Raw genomic sequence first — 17,776 nt, 5'->3', positions numbered from 1 at the left:
AGGATCCAGCTGTTGGGAAATACTTCTCCACACCAGGACTGCATTAGCAAACCAATCTGATTAACACTGACTGCACTAATGTACAAATGGTATCCCACACATGGAAAGGACTTCGCTCAACCTGCATTCATTGATTTGATGGGATTCTGCTAAACAGGATGGGTTGAGAGCAAACTACTAACTAACAGCTTCCCTCCCAACTCTACCCTTATTCAAGACTCAAGACATTGCCTAGGTCTCACCAGCGTCAAAGCGCATCGTAGCTGGACAAGATCTGAATGAGATATGTGTGAAGTAGTAAAGATTCAACTCCCCCCATCCTCCACCCCTCTACTGGTGAATCTGGTAAACAATTCAAACCATGAACACAATGGCATCCACTGCTCTCTGAACGTCTTCAGTGGAGACGTCACTGAGATGTATAGTACTGAGCAAACATCTTAGACGCGTGTATATATATATAGCTGGAGCGCCTGAGACTTTTGCACAGTACTTGCCGACATGGAAGAGGGAGCGAGTCTATAAAATCTGGCAGATGCCGGAAAACTCAAACAGACAATGCCAGAGCTGGTATTACCAAGTCTGGAAACTGGCCCCTCCCAACCCCTCCCCACTCCGAGTAATAGAGCTGATTGAACAAAATGTAGCCTCTGTGACGCATCAGTGACCACAGTTACACGCACGTCCGGACAATGTGACCATGCTATGTTGGCACAGGAGTGTGAGGGCAACACTTTTGGGCTGCCCCCAGCATATCGTTAGGTTGTATTGGTCGTTAGCGCAACCCGATGTATGTTTCACTGTAAGTTTCCATGTGTATGTGACAAATAAATCTGAATCAGAATAAGGTCAGGTTTATTGTCAGGACATAGGTTGTGAAATGTGTTTTCTGCCTTGCTGTACTCAAGAAGAGTATAAGTGACAGTAAGATATATAATGCTCTTTTTTTGCACTACTTTTACAAACACTCGGTGGCCACTTTATTAGGCACACCTGCTCACGAATGCAAATATCTAATCAGACAATCATCTGGCAGTATCTTGATGCATCAAAGCATGCAGACATGGTCAAGAGGTTCAGTTGTTGTTCCGACCAAATAGCAGAAAGGGGAAGAAATGTGATCTAAGTGACTTTGACCGTGGAATGATTGTTGGTGTCAGATGAGGTGGTCTGAGTATCTCAGAAACTGCTGACCCCCTGGAATTTTCAGCTCATCAGTCTCTACAGTTCACAGAGGATGGTGCAAAAAACAAAAAAAATGTCAAGTGAGCGGCAGTTCTGTGGGTGAAAATGCCTTGTTAATGAAAGAGGTCAGAGGAGAATGGCCAGACTGGTTGAATCTGACAGGAAGGTGACAGTAACTCAAGTAACCGTTCATTACAACAGTGATGTGCAAAGGAGCATCTCTGAATGCACAACACGTCAAATCTTGAATTGGATGGGCTACTGCAGCAGATTCACCTCTTGTTCCTAATGAAGTGGCCACTGACTGTGCAGGAGAGCACAAATAGTGAGGGGTTCATGGTCTGATGGCGGAGGGGAAGAAACTGTTCCTAAAATGTTGAGTGTGGGTCTTCAAGTTTCTGTAGCCCCCTCTCTGATGATAGCAATGAGAAGGGGGCATGTTCTGGGTGACGAGGGATCCAGTGATGCTGCTTTTAAGGGATTGCTTTTTGAAAATGTCCTCAATGGTTGGAGCTAGAAATTCCCACCTGCTATAAGTCAAAAAGCAATGTCACAGTCCTTCCTGGTGACCGTGAGACTATCAGTTGTATGTTAAATTCTTCTGATTCACAAATGACCACTAGGGAAGGAAGTCTTATGTCCTTAGCCTTGGCTGAATCCAGCGATGACTCCTCACAGCCTTTGAAATGGCCAAGCAAACTGGTCAGATGAAGGAAATTGTGGGTAAACAAAGATGAAAGGCTAAAGATTCAAGATTTAAAAACAGTGAACGTCTGTCCTTGGTTGCTGTACCTACATCTGCCAAGCAAATAAAGAAAGGAAACTCACACCTAGTGTTGATCACTGTCCACATGAGTGAGTTCTTCCTGAAGCCATCCCAACATTGTTCTCACATCTGGGTTAGCAAGTGTGACTTTCTACTACACTGTGAGTATATTTCTGTCAAATGAGCAAAGACCGTGAGTTTTATCTGTTAACGAAGTGTGCTGAGTTCTGAGTAACTTCTGGGGACCCCGGTATCTCCACCTTGCATCATGTAGGATTAATGTAAAGACAGACTATTTGGATCTAAAAATAATGATGTTTATTTTTGTTAACAAAAGCCCCATTCAGTGCATTTTCAATGGATTAAATTCTGTTCATAGTTTCCAAATTACTTTTCTTACTCAGTCTCTAAACAAAAGTTTTTCTTTACAGAAGCAAAGTTCATTGGAGCGTTCCCCATCCCCGACACCTACAATCCAGACGACGATAAGATATACTTTTTCTTTCGAGAAGCCACAGAGGACAGCCGCACCTCTGACAGAGCCATTTTTTCCAGGGTTGCTCGTGTCTGTAAGGTAGGTGAAGGCTCGCGGCAGTCAGTTGTTCATTGTCAGGACTAGAGTAACGATCTGCCCTGGTCATATTTTTCACACAATGGCCTCTTCATTGCATTTGGTTCTGTTGCTTCATGATCTCGAGATTCTGCTGGAAATCCAGAGCAACACACACAAAAAGCTGGAGAAACTCAACAGGTCAGCCATTCTGATGTGCTCCACATGAGATAAAGAACCAGTTTGGAATTCTAGATATAGGAACATGATGTCCCTGCCGTAGTACTGAGGATCTATGCAGGATTCCTGCTGTACTGAGCATCTCTGTTCTTCAATGACCTGTTACCTTCTGCTGGTCTGCACAAACTCTGAAGCTTGAACTGATTTCGAAGTTTGGATGATAATGTGGTAAACTGGACCAGCAAATTTGCAGACGCAACCAAGATTGGGGGTGTAGTTGTCAGCAAGGAAGGCTGCCATGGCTTGCAGTGGGATCTGGATCAGCTGGAAAAAATGCAAATGGATTTTAAGTTGAAGGTTAAGTTTAATTGTCATTCAACCATACCTGAATTCCCGTGAATACAGCCAAACAAAAGTGTTCCTCCAGGGCCAAGGTGCAAAACACAGTCATACACAGCACAAGACAGGTATAGCAGATATAAGTTAGCAAGCACATATAAGATGTCAGTAAAAACTGTCACACAAAAAATATAGTTTAAGACCCTGAGTCCATGAATGTTGTAGCAGTCGGCAGTCGAACGCAATACAGCTTGTCTTCTGCTCAGTGAACACTGGGGGGCAGCACTGACTCCCGCTTGGACGCTGTACCACAGCACCCCCCCAGCACTCCAGTGGAGCACACCGACTTTGACACCTCTCTCCTGGGCAGCTGTGACAGGCAACACTGCAGCATGTGGCCTAATCCTCGCCACAACTGAGGCCTTGCGCTCCCCTGCCGTCTGCCAGTCAATCAGTGAATCAGGCTGGCAGCATTCCAGAATCACAAGAAAGGTGAATGAGATGATTACTTGCTGTTAGTCTGCACAACACCTTCGCGCACCAACTCCTCCGATGCCTTTCTGACGCAGGCAGCAGCACGATCCGTAACGAGTCCAGCTCCCTCAGTTTCTCTGCCAACGAGCAGCTTGCTGATGGGCTGGGTCTGCAGTGCCTTAAGTTCTTAATGTCCAGCAGGGTTTTGCAACCATGAAAACAATATGTTTAGAAATGTCAATAACACATTTTGTTGACCCTGTAGAATCCGCTGGGTCCAATCGCGCAGGTTTGATTTCAACACTTAAGAGAGTTTTGGTTAAGTACATGGATGGGAAGGGTATGGAGGCCCAAGGTCCAGGTATGGGTTGATGAGACTGAGGCAGAGTAATGGTTCAGCATGGACTAGATGGGCCGAGGGGTCTGTTTCTATGTTGTAATGCTCTATGACTCTATGAGATTCCAAGTCCTTCGCTTGGTCAATGCTGGTGCAGAACCCTGCCTCAGGATCTATTCAGGAGGTGCAGCTGAGAACTGTGGTGAAGAATGTTTATATTCAGGTTGGTGTAACACTGGAAAAAATGCAGCAAATGTTCAGCATCGAATCCCGAGTAGGGAGCAGAGCAGAGTGTCGGATATGTGTAGGAGACTGAGAAAACATTTATTCAGCTGCCTCAGGCATCGGAGAGCACAGTGTAATGAGGGCTGGCTTATGCACCGGCAAGCTCTCCTGCCTCGGTCCTGGCCGGGGTATACTGCTTCCTCCACCCCTGTCACTGTCACAGTGAGATCAGCTTACAGCACTGGCTCCTTCTCAACTCAATGCCTGACACACCTTTCAGCAGAGGATGTATCACAACATTTAATTTCTCTTTATTTCCTTCGGCACACAACTCAGTAACAGGCCCTTCCGGCTGAACAAGCCTGCACCACCCAACTACACTCATGCGACCAATTAACCTACTAACCCCTACATCTTTGGAATAAAACCATTGACCATAGCACATAGGAGCAGAAGGAATTCATTCGGCCCATCGAGTCTGCTCCACCATTCCATCAAGGCCGATTTCTTATCCCTCTCAATCCTGCCTTCTCCCTGTAACTTTTGATGCATTGATTAATCAAGAACCTATCAGCCTCCATTTTAAATATACCCAATGAATTGACATCCACAGCCATCTGTGGCAATGACTTCCACAGATTCACCACCTTCTAGTGAAAGAAATTTCTCCTCATCTCTGTTCTAAAGGGAAGCTGTTGTATTCTAAGGCTGTGCCCTCTGGTTCAAAATCCTAGACTAGACTAGAGGAAAATCCTCTCCACTCTATCTCGACCTTTCAATATTCAGTCAGTTTCAATAAGATCCCCCTTATTCTTCTGAACCCCAATGAGTGCAGACCCAGAGCCATCAAACACTCCTCATACCTTAATTTCATTTGTAGAATCACCCTCGTGAACCTCCTCTGGACTCTCTCGAACACCAGCACATCCTTTCTTAGATAAGGGGCCCAAACTGCTCACAGTACTCCGAGTGCAGTCTGACCAATACCATATAAAGCTTCTACATTACATCCTTGCTTTTATATTTTATAGTCATCTGAAAATGAATGCAAACATTGCATTTGCCTTCCTCACCACAGACTCCACTTGCAAGTTAACCTTTAAGAAATCATACCGGAGGATTCTCAAGTTCCTTCGCGCCTCTGATTTTTGAATTTTCTCCATGTTTTAGAAAATAGTTGATGCCTTTATTCCTTATAGAAAAAGTACATGACCACACACCTGTCTCTTCTTTGCGCTACCTCCTAATCTGTCTACATCACTCTGCAGACTCCGTGTTTCCTCAATGCTACTCGCCCCTCCTTTCAATTGTCCACAAACCTCGTCTCATAGACAGTTAACTATTTAACTAATAATTTGCTTTTCTGTTTCTTAAACCAAACCAGGTAACTATATTTCTCCAAGTTTTACTTCATTTGCCTATGCAGAACTGTGCAAGTCTGAGGAACTTATACAGTATATATATAGCTGGGGTGCCTAAAGCTTTTGCACGGTACTGTATTTGTCAATGTGAAATGGAGAGCGAGTTTGTAAGTCTGGTAGGTGCAAAAGATGTGGGAAAGGTGAAGGTGGAGTGCTGTGGGACAGGTTGTAGGGAATGAGTGCTAAGGGTGAGGGATAGCATGGGTACAGGCGCGCCCAGCCCTGTGACACCGGGCAAGGTCATTTGATTCCAAATAATTGGTTTATTGATCATTACAGATTGTCTCTCTGGTGCTTCCCACTCTCTCCCCTCTCCCTTCCCCTTTCCCAACTATGATTCCCCTCTCCCTGCCCCCTTCCCACTCTCCGTCCACAAAAGAGACCGATATCAGAATCAGGTTTATCATCACTCACACATGTCATGAAATTTGTTTTTTTTTATGGCAGCAGTGCAGTGCAATACATAAAATTGCTACAGTGCTCTGCAAACATCCTTGGCACCTTAGCTGTGCCTCAGACCATTGCATGGAATCTATTTGCCCATTCACTCACTCAGCTGCTGATTAGGCAGAAATGTGGAGAAATCTGCAATTCTGTTCATTACACTACCATGTCAGTGTACCACTGGCTGTAGAAAGTCAAAACTAAATTGCTGGCTTGTTCTAATAATCAGGTTATGAAAAAATCCATTTACAATAACTTCTGGAGAATATCCCTTCCACGAATAGAGCCAGTCTATGCCGTACTGAAAGGGTTTCAATTGAGATATCAGATTACTTCTGTGACTGAACAAGCTGTTTCTCCATGTAAATCCAGATTATGCCCCAAAGTCAACTGATCCATGTCAGTAATTGGATCCAAGTACCTCTCTCCTTTATTTCAAATAAAAACAAAGTGTTTGGTTTGAGTTTAAGTGATGATTAAATAACTGAAGAGTAAGTAACTAAACTGTGAAATCTGCTACTACCAGAGATTTTTTTTAAAGAGAGATTGGTCACATTTCATTGTCCTCAAACTGAGTGAAATGCATCGTTTTCGTCAACAACCAACACAGGCTGGGGACGTGTTGGGGGCTGCCCCCATGTGTCACCACACATAACTTGCTCACAATTTACCCTAGCCCATACATCTTTGGAATGCATGGGGGAAACCAGAGCACTCGGAGGAAACCCACACAGTCACAGGAGAACACACAGACAGCGCCAGGAATTGAACCCAGGTCGCTGACACTGAAAAGAGTTATGTTTGCCACTATGGCACCATGCTGCACGTATGCTTCTGAGGCCAGGATTATCAGCCAGGATTTTCTGAATGGTGGGTGGGCTCTCTGCTCTACTCCAAGCTCTTATACTCTTGGATGAACTCAGGTTAAAAATCAGACTTGAGTTTATTATTATCTGCGCAAGTACATATGGGCTATGAAAAACTTACTTGCAGCAGCACCACAGGCACAGAGCATTCGAGACACAACTTCCACAAGGAAAAGAAAATATGAATTAAATATAAATTAGACAAAATTAAGCAAGACAGTGCAGATTTAAAAGAGAAATGCATTCTCGTGCAGATGTGTCGTTGCACTGAGGTACTGATGACTGGTTCAAGAACTGAATGGTTGAAGGGAAGTAGCGGTATCTGAATCCGGTGGTGTGGGGCTTCAGGTTTCTGTACCTCGTGCTGATGGTAACTGCAAGAAGATGGCATCGTCATTGTGGTGGGAATCTTTGTTGATGGATAGTGCCAACTTGAGGAGTGGAGGGGTGTACCCACAGTGCATTGGGCTGAACCCACTACTGTCTGCAGTTCCTTACGTTTCCGTGTATTCAAATTGCCATACAAGACCATGATGCAACCAGCCGGCAATGAGCTTGTGTGGGAATTCTCTGAGGGAGACGATGGCCCAAGGAAGAGCAATAGGTAGGATATTACCTTCTGAGAGGAGCAGTTGATTCAGCAGGTCTGGCGGAGAAGGTGGGGTGGACAACCTTGGATTATAATCGCAGCCCGTTTGTAAAACCCAGGGTGAGAACTGTGAATAGTATTTCACCTCAGCCTCTTGGGATGCTTTTGGGATTTTGTTAGTGTTTAGAGTCTCTGAACATGTCAGATTGAAATATTAGGTGTTTGAGAAAATCAATTTCCTCCCATAGGGAGGGGTGATAAGTGGTGTTGGCTAGGTGTTGCTGGGGATCACCTTACACATCATGAGCACAGTCCGGGGGTGGATTTTCTCAACAGCAATTCCTGCTATGGCAGATATTGCCTGCTTATGCAAACTCCTGCTGTGTACCCGGATTGTATAAATGTATCAGAAGTGTTGTGCTCTGAGAAAGTTGCCGCATCTCACACTCTGTGTGGTGAAGAGAGAAGCTCTAATATCAGGGTGCGTAACTGCTAAGGTGTTTGGAGGAAAGTATGGGGGGGGAACTGTCAGAGGTAAGTTTTTTTTACACTGAGCAGTGGGTGCGTGGAATTCACTACCACTGGTTGTTAGTCCATTTCTGTGTATTGCCTTTCACTGATTCTGTTGTGTTTCTTTGTATCTACTGCAAATGTGCACAAGGAAATCAACCTCAGCATAGCTTATGGTGACATAGACATACTTTGATGATAAATTTACTTAGAACTTTGAACTGCCAAGGGTGATGGTGAAGGCAGATGTATTAGGGACGTTTAAGGAGCTCTTAGATAGGCACATGGATGATAGAAAAGTGGAGGACTATGTGGGAGAAAAGGGTTAGACTGATGCTAGAGTAGGCTAAAAGGTCAGCAGAATATTGTAGGTCAAAAGGCCTGTGCTATGCTGTGGTGTTCTGTGTTCTAAGTTCACGGTTACCAATATCCCAGCTAATATAGTGGAGGTCAGTGCATCACTTGATAGAGGGTATAAGATGATGAGAGGCAGTGTAGACAGCCAGAACCTTTTCCCAGTGTGGAAATGGCTAATATGAGGGGGCATAATTTTAAGGTGATTGGAGAAAAGTATAAGGGGGATGTCAGAGTTTAGGCTTTTTTTTTTACACAGAGAGTGGTAGGTGCATAGAATTCACTTCCAGGAGTGGTGGTAGAGGCAGGTACATTATTATAATTATGATTATGAGGACACGCAGTCCCCTTTTATTGTCATTTAGTAATGCATGCATTAAGAAATGATACAATGTTTTTCCAGAATTATATCACAAAAACACATGACAAACCGACTTAAAAACTAACAAAAACCACATAATTATAATATACAGTTACAACAGTGCAAAGCAATACCATAATTTGATAAGAACAGACCATGGCACAGTAAAAGTCTCAAAGTTTCTCGAAAGTCCCATCATCTCACGCAGACGGTAAACCTCCAGCGTCGCCAACTTGCCAGTGCAGCATACTGGAAGCATCCGACCACAGTCCGACTCCGAGTCCGTCCCAAAAACTCCGAGCCTCCAACCACCTCCCGACACCGAGCATCGAGTACCATCTCTGCCGAGCACTTTGACCCCGGCCCCGGCAACAGGCAATAGGCAAAGCCAAGGATTTGGGGCCTTCCCCTCCGGGGATTCTCGATCGCACAGTAGCAACGGCAGCGAAGCAGGCATTTCAGAAGTTACTCCAGATGTTCCTCTGCGATTCTCACGTCTGTCTCCATCAAATCCAGATTGTGCACGGCACCCCGGTTACACATTAGGGACATTTAAAAGACTTTTAGGTAGGCACATGGATGGTACAAAACTGGAAGCTATGTGAGAGGGAAGGATGAGTTTGATCTTGGAGCAGGTTAAAGGCATCATGGACCGTAGGACCTGTACTGTTCTGTGCTTCCATGTCTGATCCTAACTCCATGACAGAAGTCAGCCTTTCCCAGACAATGTGCTCGGTCTACTGTGGTGAGGTAGAAAAGTTTCTGATAGCAGGTGAACATTTGTAGCTGTGGAAACAGCAAAGCCCAAGCTCCACTACCTTGTAAATGGTCAAATGATAAGGGAGACTGCTGGAAGTGTTCATGTAGGCAAGTCACATCTGTAGAGACCAAAACAGTTCACCTTCAGTTCCGATGGAGGGTTTCAACTTGAAAGATCGGCAATTCCTCCCCTTTCCAGAGGCGCTGTTCAGCCCGCTAAGTTCCTCCAGCACACTACATGTTGCTTTAGATAAGCATTTGCTCACCAGACGTTTCCTGGTTTCTCAAGGGCTTTGCAAAGCATTTAGGAGGCAAATAACCTGTCTCCCTCTCTCCTGGTGGAGTCTCTACTACAGGGGATGCTTTAAGGAAAGGGTGAAAGGTTTTATAAACACATGCTGGAACTCTAGAGCAAAACACATAACATGCTGGAGGAACTCAGCAGTTCAGGCAGTACCTAAGGGAGAGAAATAAACATTTGATATTTTGGGCTGAAACCCTTCATTGCGACTTCATCATATTTTATAACTTGACTCTTGAAATGTAACTTAAGAGAAGAGAAAGCTTAGATGAGAGCTGGGAAGAGGCATTGAAGGACAGCAACACACACAAAGTGCTGGAGGAACTCAGCAGGTCAGGCATAGATGTTGTGAAAAGAAGTCGAGATATTCTGCTGCAGCTGAATTAGATTTTCTATGGAGACTGAAATTTGCCATGCTTGTAGCTCACCACAAAATTCCAAACTGTGTTAATTGTACCAAGCAAGTGCTTAAACTTCAGCAAATTTACTATTCTGCAATTAGTATTTTGGTTTAAAAGGTTGAAATGGGAGTCAAGAGCATTTTATGTGCTCCATCAATCCTGTAGTCCAAATCCAAAGGTCTTCAGACTTCAAAGGGTGAAAAATGATTGCAAAATACGGCTATGTTGTGATTGATATTACTTTCAGTTCAGTTCCTTTCAAACTCACAAAAGTCAGTGAAGTCTTTGAGAGGTGTAATTCATCAGAACATGCAGAGTGGACAGGAGCGACCAATGATTGGTATATTTACAGGAGTTAATGAGGAGTTGAGGAGCGTTATCGGTAACTACCAATAACAGCTTTGATGTAGGTGGATTTATTAAAATAAATATGTTTGCTTAATAAGAACTTTGTGCTGGCTGCATTTCTTGGACGCTGGTGGTATTTTTGCACAGAGTTGGGCTACTTATTTCCAGATTCATTCATGGATTAAGCGCTATCAGCCTGAGGCGTGGAGAAAATCTGTGACCTTGATCTTTGGGTCATGTTCTATGAGCTCAAGCACTTGCACCGATGATGATAAGGCCCATTGTTATGTCCACCATGGTCTTTTCATGAAGAGAGTAACCATTTTAACATGGCAGTTTTAGGTTTCAAATTAAAGCATTTCATGAACAGGTCACAAATTGGGCATAATTTCAATGTTTTGTAGGTTTTAGAATGTTTTTCTGGTTGATTGAAGATGTCCCTGATGGTGGAGAAGCTAGTGCTCATGGTGAAGCTGGTTGAATCTACAACCCTCTTTAGCTTTTTCAGATTCTGTACATTGGCGATGCCATACCAGACAGTGATACAACCAATTAGAATGCTCTATAGCATTCTACAGTACAGTGTATCTGTAGAAATTTGCTAGTCTTTGGTGACATATCAAATCTCATCAGACTGCTTTCTTTGTAATTGCATCAAGACACTGGAATCAAGATAGATCTTTAGAGATGTTGACCCCCAGGAACTTGAAACTGCTCACCAGTACCACTGCGGCCTGTTGATGAGAACTGGTGTGTGCTCTCCCAAGTTCCCCTTTCTGAAACCCACAATCAATTCCTCGGTCTCACTGACACTGAGTGTGAGGTTGTTGTTGCAGCTGGTCTATCTCACTCACCACTTCTCATTACTCAGTGTTCACCATTCATTAGTACTAGAGAAGTGCTCATACTGACAGCACGATCAACATTTCAGTGCCTGGGCCATGTGGCTCCAGGGGTATGTTGATATAGACTTTGAGGAATTGTTGGTGATGGATTTGGACCTCATGATTTATTGATGATCACATTATTGATTGTGGCAGCTTGCTGTGCGTACATTGGCTGTGACTCCTCCTATTTTTCAATCGTGACTACAAGGCAAAACTGTTTCAGTGACTGTAGCGTGATTTGGATTGACTGAAGGCACGAGAAAAATGCAATCCTTTACTGATGTTGGTCTTGGCTGCGGGTGTTTCTGGAGATGCCCAAGATCCTGATGAAGTGTGGTGCTGGGGGAGCTTGCTCAATCAGTGCAGGTTTATTGCTGACTTCCCCATCTGCACTCGCCTTCTGGACCCAGCCCTTCCTGGGACTCAGACTGTTGGAAGTACCTCTCCTTGAGAAAGGTTGATGCTAAGCTCCAAGGTTCCTTTGAGAGCTGAGTTTATTGACTATTGTTCTGTGCATAGGTTCAGTACAGGTGCAGGTACAATGACAAACCTGTGAACAGCAGCATCACAGACACAGGGGAACAAATGACACACAGAACATTAATTATACATAAATTTTATATAAATTATACAGACAATATGTTACTCAAGACCACTGCTATGGACCATCTCATGCCTGGCTGTGAAAAGAGGAGCGTTGGCTATGGAACTAGCAAACCCATCCCGTAAAAGCCCAGAACTACAAAAACACCAACAGAAGCTTGGAAGAACTCATCCCTGTGAGAAGAATACAGCAAGAAGATGGACTGGATACCTGGAGACAAAGTGAAAGACTGGCCCTGGAGAGAGGATTCTAATGAGCTGCTGTTGGCAGCCTTGGCCTCAGTAGGGGTGATGGGATTAAGTAAATGACATCCACTTAACCCGTGATGATTGTAAAATTTCATTTTTGGTTTTACTGGATCTTGGTGCTGCTTTTGACACAGTTAATTATGGCATATTACTGGACAGAGTGGAAAACTGGGTAGGACAGTCCTAAAGTGGTTTAAATCATGTACAGGACTGGGACTATTTTGCATTGATTGGTAGCTAAATATCTGACCAAACAAAAATGATATGTGGAATGCCTCAAAGGTCGATACTCAGACCTCTTCTGTTTAACATATATGTGCTCCTTCTAGCTAAGATCATGGTAAGCAACAAAATATCTTCCTATATTTATGCGGGTGACACACAGATTTATGTAACAATGTCATATAACAGTGTCATATAAGTGAGTATGATCCCATACAATCACTAAAAAAAACTGTAATGAACAAATCACTGATTGGATGTGCCAAAATTTCCTCAAATTAAACAAAAAGAAAACTGAAATAATTGTTTGTGGTGCTAAAAGAGAATGATTAAAAGTCAGTGGCTTATTTAGAATCCCTGTTGTTACAGATCACAAAACAAACCAGAAACCTTGGTGTTGTGATGGACTCTGCCTTAAGTTTTCACTGCCACATTAAGACAATTCCAAAGTCACCCTAATACCATCTTAAAAATATAGTGAGAGTGAAAGGGCTTATGTCTTAGCAAGATCTAGAAAAACTCATCCATGGCATTTATCTTTAGTAGGCTTGACTACTGCAATGGCACTTTCACAGATCTCTGTAAAAAAATCTCTTGGCCGGCTGCAGCTCATTCAGAATGCTGCCACTAGGGTCAGGACGTCCTCACTGAGACCAAGAAAGTAGAACTCATCACTCCAGTTCTCAGATCATAACACTGGCTTCCTGTCCATCAGAGGACTGACTTTAAAATATTACTACTGGTTTATAAAGCACTGAATGGTCTCGGGCCAAAATACATCTCTGATCTCATGCTGCATTATGAACCTCCCAAGCTCTCAGGTCGTCCGCAGTGGGTCCCCAGGGTCAAAACTAAACACGGTGAAGCAGCTTTTAGCTACTATGCTCCACACGTCCGGAATAACCTTCCAAATGATGTGAAGTCTGCCCCAATCTTAAGCTCTTTTAAATCGAGACTTAAAACTGCAATACAAATAAACTTGCCTTGCCTTGCCTAAGTATATTATTGAAGAAAACAGAGAGAAAGAAAAGCTGTGTTAAATCAAAACTTTAGTACAAGCAGAGAAACGTGCGTGGTAGTGCAAGTGGTGGTCTGTACGTGTTCTGTTGCTCTGGTAGGATTAGCGTTGTGCAAGTTTATTCAAGACCTTGGTGGTTTGGGACTTCAGGCTTCTGTACCTCCTGTTCGATGGTAGCCGTGAGAAGATGGCTTGGCCCGGATGGTAGGTGGACACTTGTTGATAGCTCCCATCTTGCTGTCAGTGTTGGGAAGGGCCGTGCCTGTGGTAGATAGAGCTGTGTACATGACTCTCTGCAGCCTCTTGGACGTTCTAACCTCAGGACTCAGGGTGGCCCCTGTGGAACAGTGGGATGTAGGGAGAGACAGGGGAACTGGGATTTGTGGGTAAACACAAAATAATCTGCAGATGCTGTGATCAAAGCAACACTTTCAGTATGCTGGATGAAGTCAGCAGGTCAGGCAGCACCAGTTAGAAACGATGAGTCGACGTTTCGAGACAGAACACTTCGTCAGGACTGAAGAATGAAAGATGGGGAAGGATTTGAAGAATGCTTGTAGCGTCAGTTGAAAGGCCAGTAATTTGAAAGACAAAGGGGTGGGGGAGGGGAAGCATTGACGTCATAGCCCTGAAAACAATGGATAGTAGTAGAAGGAGGCGGAACATTGAGGGAGCTGGGGGAGGGGCAGAGTAAAATAGAGATAGAGGAAGGGAGGGGGAGGAATTACCGGAAGTTGGAGAATTCTGTGTTCATACCAAGGGGCTGCAGACTACCTAGACGGTATATGAGTTGTTGCTCCTCCAACCTGAGTTTAGCCTCATCATGGCAGTAGAGGAGGCCATGTATGGACATATCTGAATGGGAATGGCAAGCAGAGTTGAAGTGGGTGGCTACCGGGAGATCCTGTCTGCTGTGGCAGACGGAGTGGAGGTGCTCGACGAAGCGGTCCCCCAATCTGCGTCGGGTTTCACCGATGTAGAGGAGGACGCACCGGGAGCACCGGATGCAATAAATGACCCCAACAGACTCGCAAGTGAAGTGTTGCCTCACCTGGAAGGACTGTTTGGGGCCCTGAATGGTTGCAAGAGATGAGGTGTAGGGACAGGTGTAGCACTTATGCTTACAGGGATAAGTGCCGGGTGGGAGATCAGTGGGGATGGACGTGCAGATAAGGGAGTCATGGAGGGACCGATCAAATGCTATTCCCTATTCCCAGTTCCTCCATCTCCGCCGCATCTGCTCCGAGGATGAGGCTTCCCATTCCAGGCCATCTCAAATGTCCTCTTTCTTTAAGGATCGTGGTTTCCCTTCTGCCGTCATCAATGATGCACTCACCCGCATCTCCTTCATTTCCCACACTTCGGCCCTCACCCTATCCTCCCGCAAAACCACAACAGGGCCAGAGTTCCCCTTGTCCTTACCACCCCACCAGCCTCCGGATCCAGCACATTATCCTCCGCAACTTCCGCCACCTTCAACAGGACCCCACCACTAAGCACATCTTTCCCTCTCCACCCCTCTCCACTTTCCGGAGGGATCGGTCCCTCTGCGACTCCCTTATCCACACGTCCATCCCCACTGATCTCCCACCCAGCACTTATCCCTGTAAGCTGAAGTGCTACACCTGTCCCTACACCTCATCTCTTGCAACCATTCAGGGCCCCAAACAGTCCTTCCAGGTGAGGCAACACTTCACTTGCGAGTCTGTTGGGGTCATCTATTGCATCCGGTGCTCCCGGTGTGGCCTCCTCTACATCGGTGAAACCCGACGCAGATTGGGGAACCGCTTCGTCGAGCACCTCTGCTCCATCCGCCACAACAGACAGGATCTCCCGGTAGCCACCCACTTCAACTCTGCTTCCCATTCCCATTCAGATATGTCCATACATGGCCTCCTCTACTGCCATGATGAGGCTAAACTCAGATTGGAGGAGCAACAACTCATATACCGTCTAGGTAGTCTGCAGCCCCTTGGTATGAACATAGAATTCTCCAACTTCCAGTAATTCCTCCCCCTCCCTTCCTCTATCTCTATTTCACTCTGCCCCCTCCCCCAGCTCCCTCATGGTTCCGCCTCCTTCTACTACTCATTGTTTTCAGGGCTATGACATCAATGCTTCCCCTCCCCCACCCCTTTGTCTTTCAAATTACTGGTCTTTCAACTGAAGCTACAAGCATTCTTCAAATCCTTCTCCATCTTTCATTCTTCAGTCCTGACGAAGGGTTCCGGCCCGAAACGTCGACTCATCGTTTCTAACTGATGCTGCCCGACCTTCTGAGTTCATCCAGCGTACTGAAACTGGGACTCATGGGACAGTGGGGTGTAGGGAGAGACAGGGAAGCTGGGACATGGGATAGTGGGATGTAGGGAGAGACAGGGAAGGTGGTACAATGAAAGAGGATGAACCAGATCATATTGAGTAAATGTGCAAGTTGAATGGCCTTTTCTTGCCATCATCCTGTACACTCAGAGGCACCTTATTTGGTACCTTCTGCACCTCATTCAGTGGCCACTGAATGTATGACTGTGGTCTTCTGCTGCTGTAGCCCATTCACTTCAAGGTTCAACATGTCGTGCATTTACAGATGTTCTTCTGCACACCACTGTTGTAACTTCTGGTTATTTGAGTTATTGTCATCTTCCTGTCAGCTTGAACCAGTCTGGCCATTTTCCTCTAACCTCTCTCATTAACAAGGCATTTTTCACCCACGGAACTGCCTCTCACTGGATGTTTTTTTGTTTTTCACACCATTCTCTGTAAACTCTAGAGACTGTTGTACTTGAAAATCCCAGATCAGCAGTTTCTGTGATACTCAAGTCACCCCATCTGGCACCAACAATCATTTCATGATCAAACTCACTTAGATCACATTTCTTCCCTATTCTGATGTTTGACCTGATCAACAACCGGACTTCTTGACCAAGCCTGCATGCTTTAATGCATTGAGTTGCTGCCATGTGATTGGCTGATTAGATACTTACAGTACATTAACTGGCAGGCGTAGAGGTGCACATAATAAAGTGGCCACTCAGTGTAAGTTTCTCGTAAAGACTCTCACAGATTTCCATAGGTGTTCTGTGGAGAGCATTCGAACTGGCTGCATCACCATCTGGTATGCAGAGGACACTGCCCAGGGTCAGAAAAAAACTGCAGAAATTTGCAAACTCAGACAGCTCCATCATGTGTGAACTAGCCTTCCCAGCACCGAGGACACTGCCAGAAGGCGATGCCTCAAAAAGGCAGCGCCTATCATCAAGGGCCCCCATCACCCTAGACATGCCCTCTTCTGATTGCTACCATCAAGGGGGAGGTACAGGAGCCTGAAGGCACACACTCAGCATTTGAGGAACAGCTTCTTCCCCTTTACTTCAAGGTTCAACATGTGCATTTACAGATGTTCTGAATGGAAAATGAACGTATGAACACTGCCTTACTATTTTATTGGTCTCTTTTCACACTCCTTAATTTAACTTTTAAACATATTTCTGATAGTAATTTATAGCATTTTGAATTATAATGTACTGCTGCTGCAAACAACACATTTCATGATATATGCCAGTGATATTAAACCCAATTCTGATATTTCCTCTACCATCCTATCCAGCTGCTTCAATGCAGACCTCTGGCAGGACTTGCTGACATCTTGTCCTACCCTGTCTAAAACCTCAGTGCAACAGCCTGTCAGTCGGTTTCTGAAAGGAGAAACCTATCCGGATAGCCCGGAGGATTTACATCTCAGCCCTTCAGATGTTCAGTGTGCGGAGACACATCAAACCACTCTGACAAATCCATTTGTTTGTCCTGCCAATGTATCTGCGGCGCTGGAGCGGCGAAACCCCGCAGGATGGCATGTCACTGACTCGGGGCTAACACCTCTCACTTTGAAATCTAATATCAGGGCCAGCCGCGCCGAGTGCACTGAAGCACTCTGTTGTACGGCAGTGGGTTAGAGAGGCGTTTCTGCTGTGGAGGAATTTTACCGAATGTGTGGTCCATTTTTAAAATAAATTGCTTTTGGGCAATGTAATGTTATTTACACTGTGCCGATATGTATCTGTAAACAGAAGCAAACACATTCTGCTATCTGCAGAAAATATCTTCTATGGCATGTCGTCTGACAGGAGTTTAAGCATTCACTTCAATCATTCTCATTGATTGAGTGAGTGAGAGTGTGTGTGTGTGTGTGTGTGTCTGTCTGTCTGTCTCTCTCACTCTCCCTGTTCGCGATGCGTGCGTGTATGTATGTGTGTCAGCGTGTGCTCACACAATGAATATCATTGTGTATTGTGCACCAGCCAATAGACAAGAGAAGTTTAAATCACAGGTGTTAAACCAATAAAATGATCAATAATTGATACTTTACAGTGATTAGATTAGTTTTATT

General features: G+C 44.8%; 1 protein-coding gene across 9 annotated transcripts in view; it reads left to right on the top strand.

Moving 5' to 3' along the window:
* Window positions 1–17,776, top strand: part of sema3d (sema domain, immunoglobulin domain (Ig), short basic domain, secreted, (semaphorin) 3D) — a 258,748-nt gene that overhangs the window by 173,079 nt on the left and 67,893 nt on the right. For all 9 annotated transcript variants that reach the window (XM_072241690.1, XM_072241691.1, XM_072241695.1 and 6 more), the window contains one exon: window positions 2,383–2,525. In XM_072241690.1, coding sequence (XP_072097791.1) covers window positions 2,383–2,525 — 143 coding nt within the window. The remainder of the gene's footprint in view (window positions 1–2,382; window positions 2,526–17,776) is intronic.

Source organism: Mobula birostris, chromosome 23 (genome assembly GCF_030028105.1).
Source record: "Mobula birostris isolate sMobBir1 chromosome 23, sMobBir1.hap1, whole genome shotgun sequence".
Taxonomy (NCBI): Eukaryota; Metazoa; Chordata; class Chondrichthyes; order Myliobatiformes; family Myliobatidae; genus Mobula; species Mobula birostris.
This window is presented reverse-complemented; position numbering and strand designations above follow the sequence as displayed.